General features: G+C 39.9%; 3 protein-coding genes across 10 annotated transcripts in view; 2 read left to right on the forward strand and 1 right to left on the reverse strand.

The window, feature by feature from the left end:
* LOC123958695 (interleukin-18 receptor accessory protein-like) overlaps nt 1-12,448 on the forward strand; it is a 13,128-nt gene extending 680 nt beyond the window's left edge. Inside the window, exons 2-14 of one of the 4 annotated variants that reach the window (XM_046032233.1) lie at nt 1,884-2,050; nt 2,149-2,248; nt 2,409-2,610; nt 4,883-5,042; nt 5,140-5,308; nt 8,147-8,218; nt 8,539-8,668; nt 8,834-8,988; nt 10,001-10,138; nt 10,556-10,666; nt 10,751-10,894; nt 10,967-11,082; nt 11,811-12,448. In XM_046032233.1, the coding sequence (XP_045888189.1) occupies nt 2,164-2,248; nt 2,409-2,610; nt 4,883-5,042; nt 5,140-5,308; nt 8,147-8,218; nt 8,539-8,668; nt 8,834-8,988; nt 10,001-10,138; nt 10,556-10,666; nt 10,751-10,894; nt 10,967-11,082; nt 11,811-12,020 (1,692 nt within the window). In that variant the 5' untranslated portion in view covers nt 1,884-2,050; nt 2,149-2,163 and the 3' untranslated portion in view covers nt 12,021-12,448. The remainder of the gene's footprint in view (nt 1-1,883; nt 2,051-2,148; nt 2,249-2,408; nt 2,611-4,882; nt 5,043-5,139; nt 5,309-8,146; nt 8,219-8,538; nt 8,669-8,833; nt 8,989-10,000; nt 10,139-10,555; nt 10,667-10,750; nt 10,895-10,966; nt 11,083-11,810) is intronic. The other 3 variants (XM_046032236.1, XM_046032235.1, XM_046032234.1) reach the window with 3 other exon arrangements.
* LOC123958697 (PEST proteolytic signal-containing nuclear protein-like) lies at nt 11,386-18,201 on the reverse strand. Of its 3 annotated transcripts, none has more exons than XM_046032240.1 (7): nt 18,105-18,201; nt 17,542-17,673; nt 16,610-16,839; nt 15,633-15,707; nt 15,484-15,539; nt 13,474-13,581; nt 11,386-11,988 (listed from the first exon to the last, which is right to left on the reverse strand). In XM_046032240.1, coding segments are annotated over exons 1-7 (642 nt in total). In that variant the 5' UTR covers nt 18,106-18,201; the 3' UTR covers nt 11,386-11,948. The 3 variants fall into 3 exon arrangements, with proteins under 3 accessions (XP_045888196.1, XP_045888197.1, XP_045888198.1); XM_046032241.1 differs by having other exon boundaries at nt 16,610-16,836; nt 18,105-18,123; XM_046032242.1 differs by lacking the exon at nt 18,105-18,201 and having other exon boundaries at nt 17,542-17,803.
* stk16 (serine/threonine kinase 16) overlaps nt 16,729-23,159 on the forward strand; it is an 11,174-nt gene continuing 4,743 nt past the window's right edge. The window contains exons 1-4 of one of the 3 annotated variants that reach the window (XM_046032239.1): nt 16,729-16,863; nt 18,953-19,077; nt 19,632-19,851; nt 19,937-20,070. In XM_046032239.1, coding sequence (XP_045888195.1) covers nt 18,992-19,077; nt 19,632-19,851; nt 19,937-20,070 — 440 coding nt within the window. In that variant the 5' untranslated portion in view covers nt 16,729-16,863; nt 18,953-18,991. Of the gene's footprint in view, nt 16,864-18,449; nt 18,593-18,952; nt 19,078-19,631; nt 19,852-19,936; nt 20,071-23,159 lie in introns of those variants that run through there. The other 2 variants (XM_046032238.1, XM_046032237.1) reach the window with 2 other exon arrangements.

Raw genomic sequence — 23,159 nt, forward strand, 5'->3', positions numbered from 1 at the left:
CTGTTGTCTGTTCCAGAGTCTCGACTGAAAACTAAAGGGGACAGAGCGTTTGCTGTCAGGGCCCCGAGGCTCTGGAACAGCCTGCCCGAGGAAATCAGGTCGGCTGAGTCAGTGAACTCTTTTAAGTCCCTTCTTAAAACATACTTTTATAGGAGAGCTTTTCCCGATCTTATTTGACTTTATTTTATCCCTTTTATTTTATTGTATTTTACTAATTTTATATTAAATTTTCATGCTCTTATCTTTTTTTGTATTATTCTTTACACTTGTTAAAGCACTTTGTAACTTGTTTTTGAAAAGTGCTCTACAAATAAGGATTATTATTATTATTATTATTATTCCAGTTACAAGTCGGAAAACCTCGCTCTGCCAGCCGTTGTTTACAACTAGCCAGGTTAGCTATTGATATGCCGGTTGATAATAAAAAACGCATTGTGCGGTATTTACTCAAACTAAACACTGTAGCAACACGACCACATGCAGCTTGTGGACAGCACTTTGTGTACAAAAAATTGTACTGCTGTGTGCTAATAAACAGTATAAACTTGAGCTTTCACTAACTGTTGATACCCCGACAGCCATCTTAGACACTGAATGGAACACACCAAATGAATGAACAGTGAATGTGACACCAAATAGGACGCACCACTTGGATCACGAAGTCGGAGTAGGGCGAGTCACTCCGACTTCCGAAGTGGGGGGCGTTCCCTTTGAAATTATGACCTTTGAACTCAGAAATATCCGACTTCCCATGTCAAATGGAATGCACCATGACTGGCAGTGCATTTGTGCACTCAGACATGACGAGCTAGGCTAAGGTTAGCTACTCATGTTTAAAACACATTGTACATGATATCCTGATGATATCCAGCTAAACTATTTTTTTGTGACTGTTTATGGTCACACAGCATACACTGTAATGGACTTTAGACCGCTAATGTTATATTGGAAATATAGACTGTTATCTAGATATTTTGAAGTGTTGCTGCCTGTCTCTATGCTGCCTGATCCGGTGTTTGGATGTTTTTCACCCAAACTGCATGTAAGCCTGAGTCTTTGTGTTTTTGGATTAAAACCTCCTTTGTCAACTCTCCAGTGTCTTGCGTTCAGGCTCTCTCCTATTTGCAGTTCATCTAACAATCGTGACAGAAAAACAAAAAAAGATAATTAAACTGTGGATGAACTGATGAACTCATGACTGAGAAGAGGGAATCAGTATGGTTTATACATTTTATAGTGTGAGCAAATACACAACACGCTGGTGACCCTTCTGGGTCAGCTCAGCTCGCTCTCATTAGCTGGTGGGAGACTCCCAAATTTCAACATCATTAGTCACACAAACTTAGTAGTAAATAGATCTTAGTTAAAGTTAAGCATGTTCCATCCCTCATTCATACTTCATTAAACATTACAAAACAGCAGATATAGCAAAGAAGGAGATGGTGGAGGGGAGATACAGGCCAGAATGAACAATGGGATTAGAAACTAGGTCAGTTAAAATACAGGTGTGCCCCAGAAAATTGGGGTCTTAACCACCACATGCAGGTTAGCCCTAGTCAACACATCATAAAGCAGCGAGTATATGTACAGTGCTTTCAGTATCTAAATTTACTCTTAGAAAACTGTGTTTGTGTTTTAGTATTGTAAATTTGAATTTAATTATGTTGAAAAAGCATGAATTACAAATCTGCCTAACCTAAATGTCTCTTGCTCTTTAAGGTACCATATTGTGACTTCTATTGCCAGTGCAGTCTACTGGTTTAGTGCAGTATTTTGTATTTGATGCTTGAAATCATGACAGGTTTGATACAGTTTGTGTTTCCTTTCACAACACCGTAAAATATTACAACACAACACTAGATGTTCTTCTAAATTTCACATAGGAAGTGGCTAACAACTACCAGGAAGAAAATATTACAGCAGGTTCCAGTGAAATCGTCTTGAAAAACAACCAAACAGGAAACCGGTCGATACCACCTCCTACAACATCTATGTGTCCTGTGAAATGTTGCACCACATGTCACCACCCAAGAGACAATCATCATTAACGGTGAGAAAATACCAAGAACTCCACATCTGAGTTACTCTAAACATGACAAATAAAAATTCATCTGCATTATGACTGAAACCAACAAACACTGTTTTCAGATTTAGAGACACAGGATGCAGACTGGATGTATTGTGTTTTTTTTCTTTCCCATTTTCTTGGATGGATGTTGTGTGGGAAAGCATCCAAAGAAAATAACAGGTATTTTATTGAAACTCAAATTGTATTTTAATATTACAGCTGGAAAAACTGTGCTTCTTAATGTGTTTAAAAGGAGGTGATTAGTAATGGTTTCCAAGACCTTTTTACACCGTACGATTAAAATGAAACTGAAATATGATATGTGCCCACATGCCTCTAGGTCTTCAGCAGAATACTATGCACCAGCACATCAGAGCTGTGGAGGGTGAAATCTTTATGATGCCGTGCATAAAATGTGTGAACCTTCACATGGAGGTGGTGTGGTCTGGGACCGGAGAAGGAAATGAACACCCATCCTTTGACTGTGGAAGGAAGTTCCTAGCTGAAGCAAAACATTCTGGAAAGTACACCTGCCTCACAAGGTAAATAATCATGTTTCTGATCCCCATCATTATCTCTGCTTTTTTTAAAGCGTCTGATTACATTTACATAAAAGTAATTTTAACTTAAGCAAAGTATGTGTCTTCACAACAACTTGCGTAATCACAGTACAAAGTTTTTTTTCTGCAGTAGAGCGAAAACCACATTGAAAAATGGTATCCATATTAAGGGTTTCACATTTTCAAATTTTTTCAAGTCTGTCTTAAACAAACTATTCTTTTCAAAGTCCATTTAATGTCAGTTTGCAAATTGTCGCCCCATTCATGCTACATACACACAAACATAGATACATACATACTGTATATCTAAATTTGAAAAGAATAAAAGAAAATTAAATTCACCAATATATAAAGTTACTTATATATGTATATACCAATACACCCAGGAACTATGTACAGTATGTGCAATGTCACTGTAAAGTTCCATGTCATTTATATATGGCGTAGTACAGAGGATACTCCTATGTCTCTTCCCAGACGGCAGCAGCATGAACAGGTTGTGACTGGGCGGTGTACTGTCCTTTAATATCCTTTGGCACCTCACCGATATCACTGATGTTCAGAAGATGTGTACCAATTATGTTCTGAGCAGTTTTAATCACCAGCTGCAGAGCCCACTTGTCCTGGACCAGGCACCTACCATGCCAGTTTGTGATGTTTCCAGTCAGGATGCTTTCTATTGCTCCTCTTTAAAAGTTGAAAAGAATTTGGCGCAGGGATTTTGGCTTCTTAAGTTTCCTTTGGAAATTCAGTAATTTCTGAGCTTTCTTCACCAGCATGGAAATGTGAGATGACCATGTCAGGTTCTCTGTGAAGTTGGTTCCCAGGAACCTAAAACTGTTCACCAGCTCCACCTCAGCTCCACTGATGTAGACAGGGGCGTGTCTTTATATCCTTTTTCCTGAAATCAAGATCAGCTCCTTAGTTTTGCTGACATTAAGCGGTTGGTTACTCTGTGCACCACTCTGCAAGATTGATCTCCTCCTGATTTGAAGTCTCATCATTGTTTGAAATCCGGCCAATGGTGGTGGTGTCGTCTGCAAACTTCACAACAGAGTTCTCTCCATGTCTGGGGATGCAGTCGTGTGTACAACGTGAACAGAAGAGGTCTGAGCACTAGAGTGGCGGAGGTATGACTGCCAATCTGAACTGTCTGGGGTCTATTTGTGAGGAAGTAGAATATCCAGTTCCAGAGTGTAGTAATCAAGCCCAGAGTGCTATCAGTTTCATGGGGGAGATATTGTTGAATGCTGAGCTGAAATCAACGAAAAGCACTCTGGTGTTCTTATTCTTAAAGTGTTTAAAGACTGAGGGGAGGGCCGTGGAGATGGCATCCTCTGTGGCTCTGTTGGCTCTGAATGCAAACTGGTGAGGGTCCAAGATGACAGGATTCTTTTCACAGCCACTGTGGATACTGACGGTGGCCCATTCTCCGGAGGCAGAGTAGACTTGACAGCGAGCATATAATGTGCTTAACCCATCTGATATTGTAGCCAAATTCTGAACACATTTTTTTGCAATTTGTACAAAAATGACTACCTTAGAAAAGTAAATCAGACTGCTACCGGAGAGGGGAAATGAGCAATTTGTTAGCTGAATGTTTAGCATGTTGCCGTCTGTCGACCTTTTGTCGACCACAGCAGTGTTTACATGTGATTGTGTCTCTGTACTCTTCTGCCATGCCAAAACACAGCCTCCTGTTCCTTTGACGTGATTGGCTGCTGTCAGAATGATTCAAATTATTACTATTGACAGTTCACTATGGTGGCTGTAATACACCACAACATTTAGCATTGCAGTAACAAAGGCAGGAGAAAAGAAGATTGCTATATTGTAAACATATAGGGAAACAATATACAATTTAAAGAAATACATTCAACGCGTTATTGCCACAGATACTCCCAACCAACCCCAAAATACTTTTTTTAAACAAAAAAATTATAATTCATAAATAGTAATTAAAACATTTGTAGCAACATTAAAAAACATTTTTGTTAAGGCACCCAGTACCTCACCTGGTAGAAAGCATATCGTAAGGTCTTTACCACAGTGCCCAGGCCCTTTGCTGCATGTCTTCCCCTCTCTCCCCTGCCTTTCCTGTTTCTCTCTACTGTGGCTAAACAGAAACACAGAAAAAAATTATCTTTAGAAAAAAATTATTGGTGTACTAAATGGCAAAAAAAATATATTATTTCGATGTGTGTAGGCCGTATATGACTTAACTTTATTAAGTGTTAAGGTCTTTGCTGTCTAGTGGCAGCAAGGTGTTTTTCCATCTACAGGTGGTGCAGAAAAACAGTCTGGGATGTTTCCAGCCTGATGAGAGCAGTGAAATACTGGTCGTGGGTGCAGGTGGGGAGGTTCCCTGCCCAGGTCTCAGCTGTAGTGACAACACAAATGTCACCTGGTACAAGGTAAAGTACACACATGGACAGGACTGTTCATTTCAAAATGGTAAATCACAATGGTATAAATCACAGCAAAAACTCAGACAAGTGTGCTTTCTTACAGGAAAACAAAGCTGTGTCTGAGCAGTCTAGGGCTTCCTGTGAGACGAGTGGGTTGTTAACCCTCTGCAAAGTCAGTGAACATGATACGGGTGTATATTTCTGTGATAGAGAAATTATTGAGCAAGGAGTCAAATGGATCTTCAGGAGGGCGGTTAATGTCACAGCCATACGTAAGTGGTGTGTGTGTGTGTGTGTGTGTGTGCATTTATTTGGAGAGGTTAAGTACTCAATAATACACATCACTGTGTCCTGAAATACAAAAACAATGGAAAATGCAATAGTTTATGATGTTTTCTCCACCTGCACTCATGCCATGGCCAGGCAAACGCCACCAGCGGGTCACATAGTTTTTATTAATGGTCGTCACATGATGTATTTTAATTATTGAAGTCATCCTCTGACTTTTCCTCTAGCACCACTAAGACGTTGACATTTGTGTTTGTGAGTGAAATGCCTCCACAATGTGGCTATTCCACCAGTGTATGAATGTGTGTGAATGTTAGTTTCTGTTTGAGCACTTAGGCTCAGTGTATGAATGTGTGTGAATGGTGAATGCAGATGTAGTGTAAAAGTGAGACTAGAAAAGCGCTATTCAAATACGAAGCATTTACATTTACAACTATTGGATGGATCGTCGTGGAAGCTTTTATAGACTAGCTAATTAGCAATATAAAGATGCTAACATACTCAAACAAGATGAGGCCTGTCTCAATCTGCTCAATTCTTTTCTGTACTTGTGTTCCCTTGGACTTGTGAAACATTAATCAGTCATGGCTCAGGTAGTGTCCCAACTGGTAAATTGAACGTGTAAGCATGCTGATGTTTGCTGCAGCACAGCACAGCTAGCATGGATGAGACTTTAGTCATGTAGTTTGTTACAAGTCAATTTATCCATGGCTGGGTGAACACCAATGAGAGTTAACAGTTAATTTAAGTAGCAAATGCATTAAGTGCTATTGTTATGCTACACTGGTTAAATTGAATAACAAAATGTTTGAGGTTTTTAGAATAGAATTTTAATGAAAACCTATTACCACTCAGCAATTAGTATTTTCCTTGGCCATGGTATATAAGAGATGAGGGGACCCATGTCACTCAGTAAAATAAAATAAAATACAACTACAATACAATAATAATAATAAAACACTTCCAAGCCAGATGCACATAACTTTGTTTAATTGTTTATTGCACATTTTAAGGTTTTAAATTGATTTTATGATTAGTTGAATACAAATATACCTCAGAGAGGAGTAGTAGAATTGTGGTAATCATCTCACTCTATAAGCAATTTTCTTTACTACCTTCTGTTTAACTTTGAATGGGGATAATACATTCACGTTAGATAGTTAAAAAATGTAAGGACTACTGTTATTCAAAACTTAGAATATCCTGTTTTCATGGAGCACTAATAGATTACCCTATAACAAAAAACATCAAAGGGTGTCACAAGAGCAGTTCTTCATTAGTACAATGTAAAGTAGTGAGTGTACAGCTTGTATAACAGTGTAAATTTGCTGTCCCCTCAAAATAACACATCACACAGCCATTAATGTCTAAACCGCTAGCAACAAAAGTGAGAACACAAGTGAAAATGACCAAATTGGGCCCAATTAGCCATTTTCCATCCCCGGTGTCATGTGACTCGTTAGTTTTACAAGGTCTCAGGTGTGAATGGGGAGCAGGGGTGTTGAATTTGGTGTTATCGCTCTCACACTCGCTCTCATAAAGGTCACTGGAAGTTCAACATGGCACCTCATGGCAAAGAACTCTCTGAGGATCTGAACTGAGCTGCAGCACGGTGGCCAAGACCATACAGCGATTCAACAGGACAGGTTCCACATAGAGCAGGCCTCACCATGGTCGACCAAAGAAGTTGAGTGCACATGCTCAGCGTCATATCCAGAGGTTGTCTTTGGGAAACAGATGTATGAGTGCTGCCAGCATTGCTGCAGAGGTTGAAGGGGTGGGCGATCAGCCTGTTAGTGCTCAGATCATACGCCACACACTGCATCAAATTGGTCTGCATGGCTGTCATCCCAAAAGGAAGCCTCTTCTAAAGATGATGGACAAGAAAGCCCGCAAACAGTTTGCTGAAGACAAGCAGACTAAGGAAATGGATTACAGGAACCATGTCCTGTCTGATGAGACCAAGATAAACTGATTTGGTTTAGATGGTGTCAAGTGTGTGTGGTGACGACCACTGCCTTGCTAAAGAAGCTGAGGGTAAAGGTTATGGACTGGCCAAGCATGTCTGTGGGGCATCCTCAAACGGAATGTGGAGGAGCGCAAGGTCTCTAGTATCCACCAGCTCTGTGATGTTGTCATGGTGCTCTGGTGAACTCTTTGCTGGCAATTATTTGCTGGAAAATAATGGTGGCCACACAAAATATTGACACTTCGGGCCCAATTTGGACATTTTCACTTACTCATTTTTTTGCCAGCAGTTTAGACATGTTATTTTGAGGGGACAGCAAATTTACATACAAGCTGTACACTCACTACTTTACATTGTGGCAAAGTGTAATTTCTTTAGTGTTGTCACATGAAATGATATGATCAAATATTTACAAAAATGTGAGGGGTGTAATCACTTTTGTGAGATACTGTATTAGTGCTGGGCAACGATTACAATTTTTAATCGTGATTAATTGTATTATTTTCTGTGATTAATCGCATTGTTATGCACAAAATTAAGTGAATTCTAAAGTAGTGTATTACAAACTTTTAATTTAAATGTACTTCTATGTACACAAAAGTTCAATGACGTGGTTTGCAAACACTTTAAACAAACAAGGTGCTTTTTACTAGCAGTTTTCTCTTTACACAGTAGCAATAAAATTGTTTGTCTTGTTTAAATTTAGGCATTTTAAATCTTCTATATAGCATAAATGGCTATTACACATAAGTGGAGCTCAGATCAGATTTATTCAGTAAACAGTGTTTTTTAACACACAGTAAACCAGATTGTAATACAGAACTGTGTGACTTTATTTCTCCTGCCCAAACAGCTCATTACACACCAAGTTACTCTCCCAGGATTATACATCCTCATGGCAACACAACGGAGGAAGTGGAGCTGGGTAAGCGTATCAAAATGTACTATGAGATAATCCTACAGCTATCAGAGTTGATATGCATTAACTCAGAACTGATTTGCTTATGTGAAACTTTCAAAACCATAGTTTTGTAAACTACTACTATAACGTGTCATTCCAATATCGACTGGTTTTAATTGTAATTGAACTTAACATCTGAAACAGCCCTGATAATGACATGATCTTTGTTTGAATGACTCATTCTTGCATCTTATAAATTGGTATGAAAATAAGAATTATGATATCACTTTTATTAAGACATTAAGGGTGAGATTATAATGGCCATGTTTTTGTTCCCTTACCAGGTCAGTCTCACACTCTGACATGTGAGGTTTATTTTTCATTTGCGATAAATATTTCACTAGATGTGCAGTGGTACATGCATTATGGTGGCAAAACGGAGAATATGACTCCATTACACATGGAGAGACAACAGTAAGTCACTGCAGCTCCTCAGTCAATGTTTGCTTTCATTTGCTTTGTGCCAGTGTTTGCTTGTTAGAATTGAGTAAAAAGGTTGTAAACATAATTATTCAGCTTGACTTTCATAAAAAGCTTTCATAAGGATGCAAGGGAGCTGAAATTCTTCCCCTGATTCAGATCGGAGAGAGTGAGTCTTCAAGAGTTCAAGGTCACACGAAGAGCCATCATAAAAGAGGTGACTCCACAATACTTGAACAACGCATATACCTGCATCGCCAGGGATACTGTTGCAAACAGCAGTGTCACTATCAAGCTCAAGAAGAAAATGAAAGGTACTCTATTGTCACCTTCATGTCTTTGTTTCATTCATACTGTATTTTTCATATTTGTTGCATTACAGTTATATATATATATATATAAAATATGTGTAATATCAAATGATAATACATAATGTAGGACACGCTGAGTGTATCCACATGAAAGGGCAGGTTGTTTTACTCATTTTACACCACAAGAGCACAAGTAGAAGTTGTGGTGAAGGCCTCCGCTGCTGGTGGAGGCAAGCTGTTTTGACCTAGTGACTAAGGCAGCTGGATGTGCCACAGTGAATGCAAAAATCAGTGCTCAAAGCTAAGAACCTAAAGGCTGCCAGAATCTCTATTTATAGTCCTACGGCTAGAAAGAAAGACATTTTTAAGTTATTGCTCGGTCTGAGATTCAAAGATTCATCCAATAAGGACATGAATTATGTTAACCAATTCAGTGAGCTCATCAGTGACACCATCCATAAAGCAGCTTATTTCTATAGCCAATCATGTTCACACAGTTATGGTGAATTTGAAAAAATAGGTTTAGTTTTGTGCACGCAACACTTAAAGCTGTACGAATCCAGATTTTTATTTTCAACAGATCAAATGACTAAGCTTGATTTGAAATGGATCACTCTTAGTGTCTTTCTGGTCATTTTTTTGTGGGTTTTTGGCCTGCAGCTAGTTCACTCTCACCGCTCATCCGTCATTTTCGGTCGCAGCTGATTTTAGCAAGAAGCTCAGATAAACCATACACTACCTACCCATCAGCAAACGGCAGACAGGCAAAGTTAGCAATTTGCTAGTGAAGAAAGTGGTGGAGGTGGAGACCAAAACGGAGCTAAAAGGAGAGTGAATACTGTATATTGGACTTACCTTCATCGGGTGGATACAAACACGAGTCAAAATGAATGCTAGTGTTGCTGCTTGTTGGCTGTACGATAATATTTAATGGGGTTTTCAGCTTGTTACCGCAATGACTACTGCTTTAAATACATAATACAATCTAATCAGTGTATTTTGAACTGGGTTTCAGTTAAATGGCCGACGCTGATTGGGTATCCCATTGTGTCTTTGCTGCTGGTAGCCGGGCTGGGAATCGCTTTGCATGTGAAATGGCTGGAAATACAGCTTATCTACAGATCCCACTTCCGAAATCGAAAACATGACGGAGGTCAGAATGTAGACACATGCTCACACACACAACATAGAGTGCAAACCCAAAGGCAAACAGTGCATCAACACACTCTAGCATCCTGACAGCAACAGCAGCTCCTCCTTCACTTGTACCACAAAGAAGATTCAATGTTTTTCAACTTTAATTTTGTCTTTAACCCTACAAAACATTGCATTAATAAACAACCTGAAACATTACTACAGTACCTTGAAATATTCTTAATCCAGTGCATTTACTTTTAAAATGTAGGCAGCACACTATGATAATGCACTTTATGTAGTGGTGACAAAACGCTAGGTGACAATCACTGACTGATCTTATCGCTTGTTCAAAGAGTTGCAAAAGCTGAATACATTCATGAACCCAGATTGTGTTTTGTGACACAACTCTCTCATATCCACCTACGCTAATCAGATGAGAAAGAGTTTGATGTGCTTCTGTCATACGTGTGGAGCCCTCCATCAGCAGAGGAGGAGGGAGTTTTGACCCTTTCCTCCCAAGCAGGACCGGACACTGATGCGGAAGGTGGGCCAACATGTTCAGTGTATATCTGTATCTGCATTAAATTTTCATGTGGTAAAGTAAATTAACAATTACTTTTATTGGCAGCATGTTTATCCTGCATGGACCCGCTGAACTGTGAGGAGGGTATTGCCACCCAGAGGCCAGTGGAAGTGCTGCTGCCCCAAGTGTTAGAGGACCAGTGGGGGTTTCGCCTCTGTCTGCTGGAGAGGGATGTGCTTCCTGGAGGAGGTCAGAGGATTAAATGTGTGTGTCTGTGTGTTGATGCCAAATGGTTCTGATGGTTTCCTTTTTGTATTGCAGCATATACAGATGATGTGGTCCTTGCAATACAGAAAAGCCGAATGCTTATCTGTCTCCTTTCAGTTGACTACCTCTCCAACAGCAATGCTGTTTTTGTCCTTGAATCAGGAGTTAAGGTAGGCCTACATTTCACATAGTTGAAGACTAATGCTGCGTTCATGCAATATTACCAGAATTATGAGTTTCCGACCTGAAAATAGCATTCATATCAATATCCAAGTATGGCCACATAACTTACATGTTAATGTGGCCTAGAATTATTTATTACTATATCACAAAAATCCCACTTTCAGTTTATATCTGTATGATATTTCCTGGCAGAACAAACATTTTATATCTAACATTACTGCCTTCGGCAACCATGAGAAGATATTCAAGACCTTTATAAATTTAAATAGCAAGACTTTTAATACCTTTCATGCCTTTTTTGAGGAAATTTAATGTTTTTTAAGACTTTACAACATCTGCAGATACCCTGCCTGTCATTAACTTGGCAATACAAACAATATTAGAGGACGAACATGTTTAACTATAAATTGCATATAGTACTTTTTTCTTCTACTTTCTGACCAGTCTTTACCACATTAAACATGCGTGTTTATGACATGAAACTTTTGTGTTCTGGGTTCTGTGTCCCAGTAAAATAAATCCTGAATGCATTTCTCAAATAACCACATTAGTTTCATTTCACAGATTTACTGACATAAACTGAAACTAGTGGCTCTTTCAAAACATAAGCCACAGGAAAAAACAATGTTATCAACGGATCCAGTTGAACAACTTTCTGTTAAGTGGTTAAGTTTGTCTTAAAGGATAAATCAGTTTTAATGTGTATTATCTTCAGGCTTTGCTACAAAACTCAATCTTCAAACTTCTGCTAATATGGACCTGTAGAACCTCACCATCCCTCATCCAGCCAGACCCCCCGCTCCCCACACTGGTCCAGAGGGCCTTAAAGGTGCTACCCAGTTTGGATTGGACTTCAGGCAAACCTGCCAAAGCCACCAGCAACTTCTGGATATCTTTGAGGAAGGCCATGCCCAGAAAAAAATGAAAAAAAAGAATGAAGCTTCACTCATGCAGGAACAATGATTAAACCACAATCGTTTTCCAAACATGAAGTACATCATATTTATGTTACAATGGCTATATTCTTCACTGAAACTTCAAAAAACAAATGTGTCAAGGAAATTTCCATGATGCTATGGATGCCAAATGTATAATTTTCTAATGTAGGGGGGAAAGTGAGTCACCCTTTGCTCTATGCCGAGGGTCCAAAAATGTGTGTATGGAGTGTAGTCTTTCATTTCCATCTGTATCAAGAATATATATATGTAACAATGTTGAATAATCAATTAGCTACCAGCTCCACAATTTAAAGCATTACAAATAATAAATGTGACAGCTAAAGGATTTGTACTAGACAAAAACAGATTCACTATTAACAATTAATAACTAATTAAACTTTTGTTGTGAGGTGTAGTTCATTGTGTATTCTGTTACAGTGGACGTGTTTGCAAAAGAAAATTCACACACTACATACCATCTAATTTTTTTTATTATAAGTGGCTTTTAAATGTGTATCCAAGGGAGATGTCTGACAAAACGGGTTGTAACAATGGGTATTAATATAATTAATCTGGGGACGCACAACAGTTGGGTAACCCACAGAGGAATTTAAAGTTTTTATTTTTATTTTATCTGAACCAAAAGGATTAGGGCTGTACTGGGGCTTTCTGATGTGAAAGTGAGGATGAAAGTAGTAGTTAATTGTGCCTTATTGTTGCTAACCTATATTTTAACCACACAGAAATAATTTAATATGACTGTACCAGCACCCTGGTACATAAAAAAAATATATAAAAAAGACATTTCCTGTCAAACACTTACTGCCTATGATGTGGCACAGCTGGTGAAAACAAAAGGGTTGTACATTGATGTAGAGAAACTAAATCCATCTGTACTGTCTAGCCCCCCCCAACCCACACACACACACACACGTTAACATAACACTCAAACACACACTCCCATTTGTGGATTTAAAAATAAAACATTATCACACTTTGTACATTTTTACACAAATATTAGACAAGCAACACAGAGCTTGCTCAGCACACCTAACCAGTTTTGGGTAGGAACAAGCATGTCACAAAAGGGGCATGAGGGCTCTTAGATGCTAGATTTTTTCATTAGCCAGCAGACAGCAACTGTAGCGAATTTTACAATATTCTGGCTAATTTGTTTGTCCTATCTTCCCATTCTGCATCTCTCGTCACAGAGGCTTGACACTCTGATACCTCTCCTCTCAGTCAGCATCAGCCGGGTAGTGGTTAGAAACGTAAACTTGAGTTCAGTCACAGAGTATCATAGAAATTTTAAAGTATTCCTCATCATCCACAAAGCATTGGCTACAGTGAGGAATCCTTTGAGACTTCATAGATATCTCTGAAATTGTTTAAACTATACAAATGTATCAATTAGTGACAAAAGCTGTGAAAGTCATTTACAGTTTGTCTGCATTGGCCTTCATCTTCCTCTCCCAGAGTTTTTGATGATCAGAGAAGCCCTGTTTGCCCTTGTTGAAGGAATTGGGTCCTGCAGATGTTGGCGTCTCCCTGAAAACACTGCAGATTAGTCATTTGAAACTCAAATAGAAACATGTTAGATGATTAGATCAGATAAATAACTAAATGTGAAATGTAGCAATTAATTTAAAAGATTCAAAAGTCAAATGTTTTGATAAAAGCAGACAATGAGGAAACGGTTACAATGTACATTGTGTAGATACACTGATCAACCATAACATTATGACCACCTGCTCGTCTAGTGTAGGTCTCCCTTTAGCCCAGGCCGTCAAGGTCAAGGTCACTGTGTATTCTGACACCTTTCGATCAGAACCAACATCAGTCTTTTCAGCAGTTTCACCTACAGTAGCTTAGCTGTTGGATCGGACCACACGAGCCAGCCTTTGCGCCGCACATGCATCAGTGAGCCTTAGCTGTTCACCGCCAGTTCACAGCTTCTCTGTCCTTGGACCACTTTTGATAGGTACTGAACGCTGCAGACCATTTTGGAGATGCTCTGACCCAGTCATCCAGCCATCATCAATTGGCCCTTGTCAAAGGTTTTAGGTCTCGCTTGTAAAACAGGTTTTAATCTCAATGTGACTTCCAAGTTAAATAAAGGTTTAATAAATATGTTGCTCAAATCCTTACTCTTGCCCATTTTTCCTGCTTCTGAAGCATCAACTATGAGGACACAATGTACACTTGCTGCTTAATATATCCCACCCACTACCCCACTGTTATTCACTCTCCCTGTCATAATGTTATGGCTGATCAGTGTAAAAAAATAATATTTATATATATATATATATATATATGGTGGGCCGTTATCAGTGTTAACGTGAGACTCTTATTGGGCGATAAAACAAATATTGCTGTTAATCTATTCTCAAAGTTGGGTTGGGAGCTGGGTCTATAGGGGAGAGCCAGGACGATTGAAACGCGGGACGAATGAAACACAGCGATTTTCTCGGAGCCCATACAAGTCTGATATGCCAAACTACCTCAGCACATACAGTCCACAGTACTTAACAGAACAGGGAAAAATCAGCTGGATACGTCACACTTTCACAGAGTTATGTGAAAGAAGCTGTTTTCACTCACAGAAAGTAAATTTACTCAAGCAATCTTTTTTTTTGAATGACGAGTTGTGTTTATTGTTCCATGCGCCATGGTCGTGATCACATAAAAGATTAGTTAGTACTTTAACACATCCTGAAGTTTTACACGTCAAAGTTTTACAGTTTAGAAGCTAGTGAAGTTTAAACATCAAGAGTCACTGTCGGGACGATTGAAACAGGTGTTTCATTCGTCCCGAAACGCAGCCATTCTACCGTATTTAGATACGGCGGGAGGGGGTAGAGTCCATAGGTGGCAGGCTGGACCACCAGGATGCTCACAGCCAAATAACAGGATCTTCACAGTAGACCGGGAAAACAGGCTGCAAATGTAGGCCTACTACGCAAGCTACGCTGACTTTCACCTTGATATTTTAGCGCAGATGTATACCTAGCCGAATTGCACTGTAGGGGGCGAGAACGAGTCTTCGAACCTGTGTGTATGCCTACTGTGAAATTACCACATCAAATGTGATGTGCTAACATGGATGCAGCTATGAAGCCGCCGGGTTTGCTTCAAGGAAAATTTATTTTTAAGAAGCTTCCCAATGGTTTTCTCAAGCAGTTTGTGATGCATTTTGGAAACAGGAGCTGAGCCCCTGGTCTAATGCGCCACCTGGCTTAATAAACCTGTTCTCAAAGACTTATTTTTAGTCATTATTTGGGTAGCACACATATCCTGATTGCCTTCGGCAGAATTCAAATGAGCCATTTTAATCTAGATTAATTCCAAGATTACAGTGAGTTTAATCTAGATTAAAAACATTAATCTATGCCCACCACTAATATATACATATATATATACATACACACACACACACACACACACACACACCTGCCAATGTTCTTCATCCTCATCTTTGCTTCCGGGGGCATCTCCTCCGGTTCACTCTATGTGACAAGAGAAGGTTAAAGTCAGCCTCTGCACATTTGTTGTTAATGGATTTGTACAACCACACCATTACTGACTGCATGTGCACTTACATCATCATCTTCATTAAAAACTGACGCCAGCCCTGCCTTTTTTGGAGGAATTGTTGGTACAGGCTCTTTGGGTTTCTAGAACAAGTTGTGGAGACAAGATTTAAGGAAACAAAATAAAACAACACAACCTAGCAGCATCACACTTCTTTACACTCTTCTTAAAATGCAAAAGAGCTGCAAATCCTCACAATAGAGGACATTAACAAGCAAATGTCTGGTACTTTTACTTCAATTTTGGCTCATACCGAAAGCTAATTGTTTCAACACTGAAGGAATTTAGGGGTACTGTGAGAGGTTTCCCCAGGTCATGATAGGGTCAACTGCTTAAGTAAACTAAAGGTGACACTCTCCAAAACAGTAGGTCAGGCTCTGTCCCACCTCTCTGCCTGTTTGGTGAACTGACTAAAGCAGCTGTCTTGTCAGTGGTTGCACTGCTATCCATTTGTTAGGTCAAGAAAATCTTTATTTTGTTTCATTACAGACTGATTCTATGTAAAACGTGTTCCATGTGGCTTCAATGACACACAACATGACTTTAGGTTAACTTAGGTAAGCATAGTGTCTTGATTTCAACCAATATCCATGTTCACACATGTATAGAGGGGTGAACAATAACCTTATTTGGACACTTCTGTTCAGATTTGGTGTTGGCATTGCATGTGTTCACTCTCTGGATGCTGGCACTGTGTCTTCATGGCCAGGGCCAACAAATGATGCTGTGTAAAGTCTTTAACAGTTTCACACCTGAACCTGGCTCACTTTATCTTCATTACAAACATCACTCACAATGAGAGGTAACATTAAAAACAGTGTGTGTTTGTAACTGTTGATAATTTTCTCCTGCATTTTTTGGGGAGCCTCTCAGAGCAGTGTGTTATGAGAATAACATTATTTACACTTCTTGCAGTATCGTACATCAAATATAAACCTTGTTTTACAAAAGGTCTGCAAGCAGTTAGACATTGCTACACACTCACTGTTGCTCCAAGTTTGATAGATATGGGGTTCGACTTCTTCCCCAACTGACTGCTCATGCTAAAGCCTATCTTGGAGACTTTGCAGGGTGCTGGTCGGTCTCCTGAGGACTCTTCCTCATCTTCAGGTGTGAGATGCTTGGATGTGCGTTTGACTGCTGTCCCTTCTCCTCCCCAAGTGCTACAAGAGACAGGCTTAGTTTTCACTCTGCCTTCCTCCTCCTGCGGCCCTGCTTGAGGCAAGACAACTCACCAAGGTGAACAACAGTTTCCTGGGAATTAGAGAATCTATCTAAAAAAAAAAAGCTATGGCCTTTAACGTTACCTGTGTGGCTAACGTTATCGTAGTTTTCTAGCCAGCCACTCTACCATTTAATTGACTGTGTTAAAAGTCCACCAAGGGACTGTATGTGCATAAATATCTAATTTTACCTACAATATCAGGGATTAAGTTAACTTCTGAGTACTTCACGCAGGGTCTGAGAGCAGATAATAACATTGTTATTCATTCATATGGTGTTCTCCTCCGCTAACTAACGTTAGCTTAGGTTAGCTACTTGCACACTAGCTAGGCTAACGCCAGGTTAGCAAGCAAACAAAACACCGGCTACTGCAAGCAAGTATTTGCTTTATTACCTGGCTAACGTTAGCAGCAGCTTTAGGCAGGTAACGTTAACGTTAGTTATAGTCAGCCCAATTCCCAAAGCTAAGTAGGAAACATCTATAAAACAATGCTAACTGTTACTGTTCGCCTTAACTAGCCAATGACACGTAGCTAACATCAAGTTAACGTTAGCTTAATGAAGTTTTCCTCTGTCTAAAATTAGTTATGGCCAGTTGTAGAAGATAAGTTACGCAGAAGAGCAAGCTAACGAACACTAACTACTGATTATTTTTCTGCCATATATTAGACGAAAAAATAGCACTAATATCACCTCCGTCGTTGGCGGAACTCCTTCTGTTTTGCTCGTAATCCGCCATCATTTCTCCGCTCAAACTCGGCAGCTCATACCGCTTGTCTTCTTCAAGCGCTGTGTGCCAAACTTGTGCCAAACAAGCTTCGTACACTGTTTACAAGAGAAGAAGAAGAAAAAGATCTATGAAGGACTATTTGAGTAAGTACTCCACTAGGGAGTATAATTAGTCCATGCACGGCTTTCAGCATTGATAAAGGAACAGATATTGGCAGATCTTTGGCAGGTGATTTAATATCATCATGGAAAAGGGGTAGGCCTGTCTTATATATTAATGGGAGGATTCAGGAAGCAATTGATATGGTTGAAAAGTGGGATTTAAATATCCTTTGAGGAAACCAATACAGTAGTTTTAACTAGTAAAAGAGTTCTCCCAGATATCTGGACCAGTCTATGGTCTGCACCTTTTTATATACAGTCTATGGTCTGCACTTAAACACTGGTTGCCGACCGCCTTTAAAAACACAAAAAGAAGTCAAGTCAGTTTTATTTGTATAGCACATTTCATACACAGGTAAACTTACTGTAATTTACAGCAAAACATGGAGAACATTAAAGAAATGACATAAATATGCTATTCCACATGCAATGCAATAACCTGTCAGCCCTCACAAAACGCACACATTTCCTGTGCGGACTACAGGAAACAGTGGAGCATGGATTTTACTCTCCTGGATGTCAACAAGAAACTTAAAATTACCCTCCAAAGAAATCACGTGACACTGGGTATTAGATACCCTACATTTTGCAGAGGAGTTCAGGTTGATGTAGGATAAAGGACTAATATTTTTATACAATATTTTATTATGAGACTTTAATGTTTTAGTAGTAAGTGTTCTGAAACACACCTGCACACTCCAATCCACAAGGTGGCGGTAATGCACCTAAAAGCTGTTTGCCAGCGGCCATTAAACAGACAAAAGAAGAAGAGAAGGAGGAGGCGGAAGAAAAAGAAAAAGAAAAAGAAGAATATGATGACAGCAAGCTAACATGGTAAACACAAAGCTAGCTGGTAAGAATAAAGACGTAACGTCACCAATTATAGCATTGATATGTTTTTTATATTTGGCCTTTGTGTCGGGTAGTTAGTTAGTTACACTTCGATAGTAGAGATAAAATTGACGTTAATGTCGCTTTTATAGCCTGGAAGTTGCAATGTTGTTTGCGTTGGATGTTCGTGATGTTAGCTAACATAGCAGTTTGCAGTCTGACTGTTTTATTCTGTCTTGACATATTTTCCTACAATGGGAGAATGTCACTCAGTTTTCTTTAAATAATTAATATTGTAGATAGTAAGCAACATCGCATCACTGCCTGTATTTTTCCTGGCTGTTTCCCTCAAATAACTTTAAATTTGTACTTTTTGTCCCAGTCCCTTAAAAGCTTGCCGTTAAACAATGTACCAGTCAAGATGGGGCAGACCCTGTGCATTTGCTCCCGTGGCGCCATTACCATCGATAACAAAAAATATTACTTTGTCCAGAAACTAGACGAAGGGTAAGAAAACATCTTGACATTGTGTGTTTTTTTTAATCTACCTTTAAGGTTAAGTGTGTTGAAACTGTGTATTTAGTCGGTCGTCATCAATCCCACGAAAAGAGCAAAACTTAATTGACCCTACAGGTGTTAACGTTATGTTTGGAGTCAAAGCATTGTTTTCCAAAAACACATAGCTGAGGTAGGTCTTTTTCAGTCAATCCTACATATGTTCTGCTGCTGTAAATACAAACCAGAACACCAAATAGTCCTATTTATTACTTCTTAAGGAACATTTCTGAAAAATATATTGCCCAATGTTAGAGGAAATGATTTAACCTGTTAAAAAAATTTTTAACTGTGGCTCCTTTTTTAAACATTGACGTCTTCACTAGGAACCATTGGACTTGGGGCTGAGACAGAGTGGCTATTGCATAGTTGATTCTGGTCTTTTTATAGGATTAGTTGATGACAAATAACAAATAATGTAAGATTGCCAGGCTTGTCCTTTTTAAAGTCCAGTTTGCATTTGAATGCTCCTCCTGAACTCTAATCCCTCTGCATCCTCTCTTCAGTGGGTTCAGTTATGTTGATCTGGTAGAGGGGGTAAAAGATGGGCGCTTCTATGCCCTGAAGAGGATCCTGTGCCATGACCGTGAAGGCCGTCAGGAGGCTCAGACAGAGGTGGAGATGCATCAGGTGTTTAATCACCCCAACGTCTTGAGCCTGGTTGCGCACACCTTTGTTGATCGTGGAGGCAAGACTGAAGCCTGGTTACTTCTGCCTTATATTAGAGTAAGTTGATACAGCGGTTGGTGTGATAAGAATAACCTTGAGGAAAATGTTCTGATTCGGGGATGTTACTGTGTTTGGTTAACAGAAAGGCAGTCTGTGGTCAGTTCTGGAGAAGCTACGAGACAAGGGGAGCTCAATGCCTGAAAAACAGATTTTGCAGATCTTACGTGGCATCTGCTCTGGACTCAAGGCCATTCATGAAAAAGGCTATGCACACAGGTAATCTCCACATTAGGGCTGAACGATGAATCGTTTTCAAATAGAAAATGTGGTTTGAAGGAACACGATTAGCTAATTGTGAAGACAGCGATTAAAATATAGGTTAATTATACAGCGCATCTGACCTGTTTTAAATAGTGATGGGCAAAGCGAGGCTTTGTGAAACATTGAAACGTTTGAAGTGTGCCGGAATTGTGTGGAGGCTTCGAAACACTTCGACACCCGTCTCCACGGTGACATCTACTGGTCACTTTTGATATCGACACATCTTGGTAGGGGTTTCATTGAAACAATGACTGACCTGCGTTTACAATTGTAAACGTCTTATCAATACATGACCAACAGGATTTCGGAGAAATCACTATACAACAAACAAACAAATACTTTCAGATTGTCAGAGACAGCAGATGGGGAGTGCATTAAAAGTGTGTTTAATAAAACACATCTGTGTGTTGTTTCATAAGTAATCACTTATTTAGCTGATGCTTTTCTCAAAAGGGAATCACAATTGCTGTGTCAGAGGGCGCAAGTGTCGTGCTGAGGGACACATGTATCACAGTGGAAATCGAACCCACGTCTCTCACACTAAAGGCATATGTCTTAACCGCTACCCTATCCATTTTCACAAATTGAAAACTTTATTGATCTACGAGGGTGAATTCTTTGTTGCAGATACTCGCAAGGCATAAAAGAAATATAATAATAGGTAGCCTAGTTGAAGTTAGTGAGTAGAGAATATAAAGTAGGCTGTACAAATCTAAGAATATAGTAATATATGTGGATATCTACAGTATTATACAGTAGCTTATTAACAGAGGTGTAATGATAATTAGCAGGAAAGATATAGGCCCTAGTGTAATAATAATTAATAATGAGTGCTGGCAGTGATGAGATGTAATGGATTAAAAATCCGTAACTGAGCAAAGTTGAAGTTGTTTCAAGAATGATGAATGAAAAGTGGAACAATGTCTCACATTTGCTGTATGTCAAGAATTTTATTCAGAAATATTCAGCTGTTTTGGGTCTGAGTCAGGGGTTTTTTCATAATTGACATCCCCAGCCTTAGAAAAATTTGGTAACATGGAACATTTGTTGCTGGAAAAAAGTGTGTTTTTGGCCTACAGGTGCGAATATAGCTACTACAGCACGTCGCTCCAATAAATCAAAGGATTGTGTGTCCTTGGAACAAATCTGTCAAATGAGTTAGTGTGTGGTTTGTTCCAAACACTGTGAATCAAGCGTAGAAGAGGCAGGTGTGCCACCTATCGAAACAGGGGTGAAACACACCGAAGCCTCGCTTCACTGCGGTCACGTGACATTGATGTTTTGAACCACGCTTTGAAGCAGCGTCTGTGCTTCGGGATCTCGACACAGCGTCAACACGTCAGTATCGAGCGTCCCATCCCTAGTTTTAAACAGTAATGCAGTTAAATATTCATTCGGTTGTCATCCTTGTGTGACAGGGCAACGGACGAAACTGGAAGCAAACGTGGGATAATGGCGTCAGGCGAACAGTCACAGGCAGCGGCTGTGCCGCGGTTTTGTCTGGCATCAACTCATACTGAAGTGTTTCAGCAGCGGAGCGTTTAACCTGCCCTAGGTTGTTGACGTGTTGTTAACTTATCATTTTGTGTGCCTTAACTACGGATAACAGGGGGTCGGCTAAATGCAGTAAATGTAACATGTAATGAGCATGGATTACTTCAACCTGCAGCTGATAAAAATATTACTGTAACGTTGCAGTGGGAATTTACAGCATGTTGTGTGATGCTGTCTCGTTGCGCTGTATGAGCCAGGAACGTTGAAGTAACAGAGCCTGAACATGTCTGTGTGAAAAGCCACAGTCGGCATGCCGGTATTTCCACTTTGATTGTGGGATCTCTGTATGAAAGCGGTTGTGTTTCGGATTATTCAATTCCATTCAATTCAATTTTATTTATATAGCGCCAAATCACAACAACAGTTATCTCACAGCACTTTTCATAAAAGAGCAGGTCTAGACCATACTCTATGATACTATTTACAGAAGCCCAACAGTTCCCACCAAGAGCAAGCACTAGGCGACAGAGGCAAGGAAAAACTTCCTTTTAAGAGGCAGAAACCTCGAGCAGAACCATGGCTCAGGGTGGGCGGCCATCTGCCTCGACCGGTTGGGGTGAAGGAGAGAGAGGGAGAGAGAGAGCAAGAGAGAGAGAGAGAGGAACAGAGAGAAAAAGAGAGGGATGGAAGGAGAGAGGGAGGGGAGGGAGGCAGCCTACACAATATACACACACAGAGGTACAGACAGTAAAGGTAATGTTGCTATAGACTAAATGAAAAAATGGTACAGATATTTATAGTAGTGTTAATGGTAACAGTCGTAGTGTTAATTATTATAATAACAATAATAATAATAGGACTAGTAACAATAGTTGTTGTAGCAGAGGGTGTCGAGCAGGAACACGGGAGCAGAAGGTGACCCGAAGCCACAGATCCAGACTCCACAGCTCCAGAGCCAGAAACACCTGCAGGAAGTGATAGGAGAGAGGAGAGGGACGAGAAACCACAAGACTACCGGAAAGGGGAGAAGTTGTGTTAGTAACATGCAATAATGGGATGAGGTTGCATACAGAGGGAGAGAAAGTAGAGGAGAGAGGAGCTCAGTGCATCATGGGAAATCCCCCGGCAGTCTAGGCCTATAGCAGCATAACTAAGGGATGGTTCAGGACTAACCTGAGCCAGCCCTAACTATAAGCTTTATCAAAGAGGAAAGTCTTAAGCCTACTCTTAAATGTGGAGATGGTGTCTGCCTCCTGAACCCAAACTGGAACCTGGTTCCACAGGAGAGGAGCTTGATAGCTGAACGCTCTGGCTCCTAGTCTACTTTTGGAGACTCTAGGAACCACAAGTAACCCTGCATTCTGTGAGCGCAGTGCTCTGGTGGGGTAGTAAGGTACCATGAGTTCTTTAAGATAAGATGGTGTCTGACCATTAAGAGCTTTGTAGGTAAGAAGAATGATTTTAAATTCTATTCTGGATTTTACTGGAAGCCAATGCAAAGAAGCTAAGACAGGAGAAATGTGATCTCTTTTCCTGGTTCCTGTCAGAAC

This window comes from Micropterus dolomieu, linkage group LG20 (genome assembly GCF_021292245.1).
Source record: "Micropterus dolomieu isolate WLL.071019.BEF.003 ecotype Adirondacks linkage group LG20, ASM2129224v1, whole genome shotgun sequence".
NCBI lineage: Eukaryota > Metazoa > Chordata > Actinopteri > Centrarchiformes > Centrarchidae > Micropterus > Micropterus dolomieu.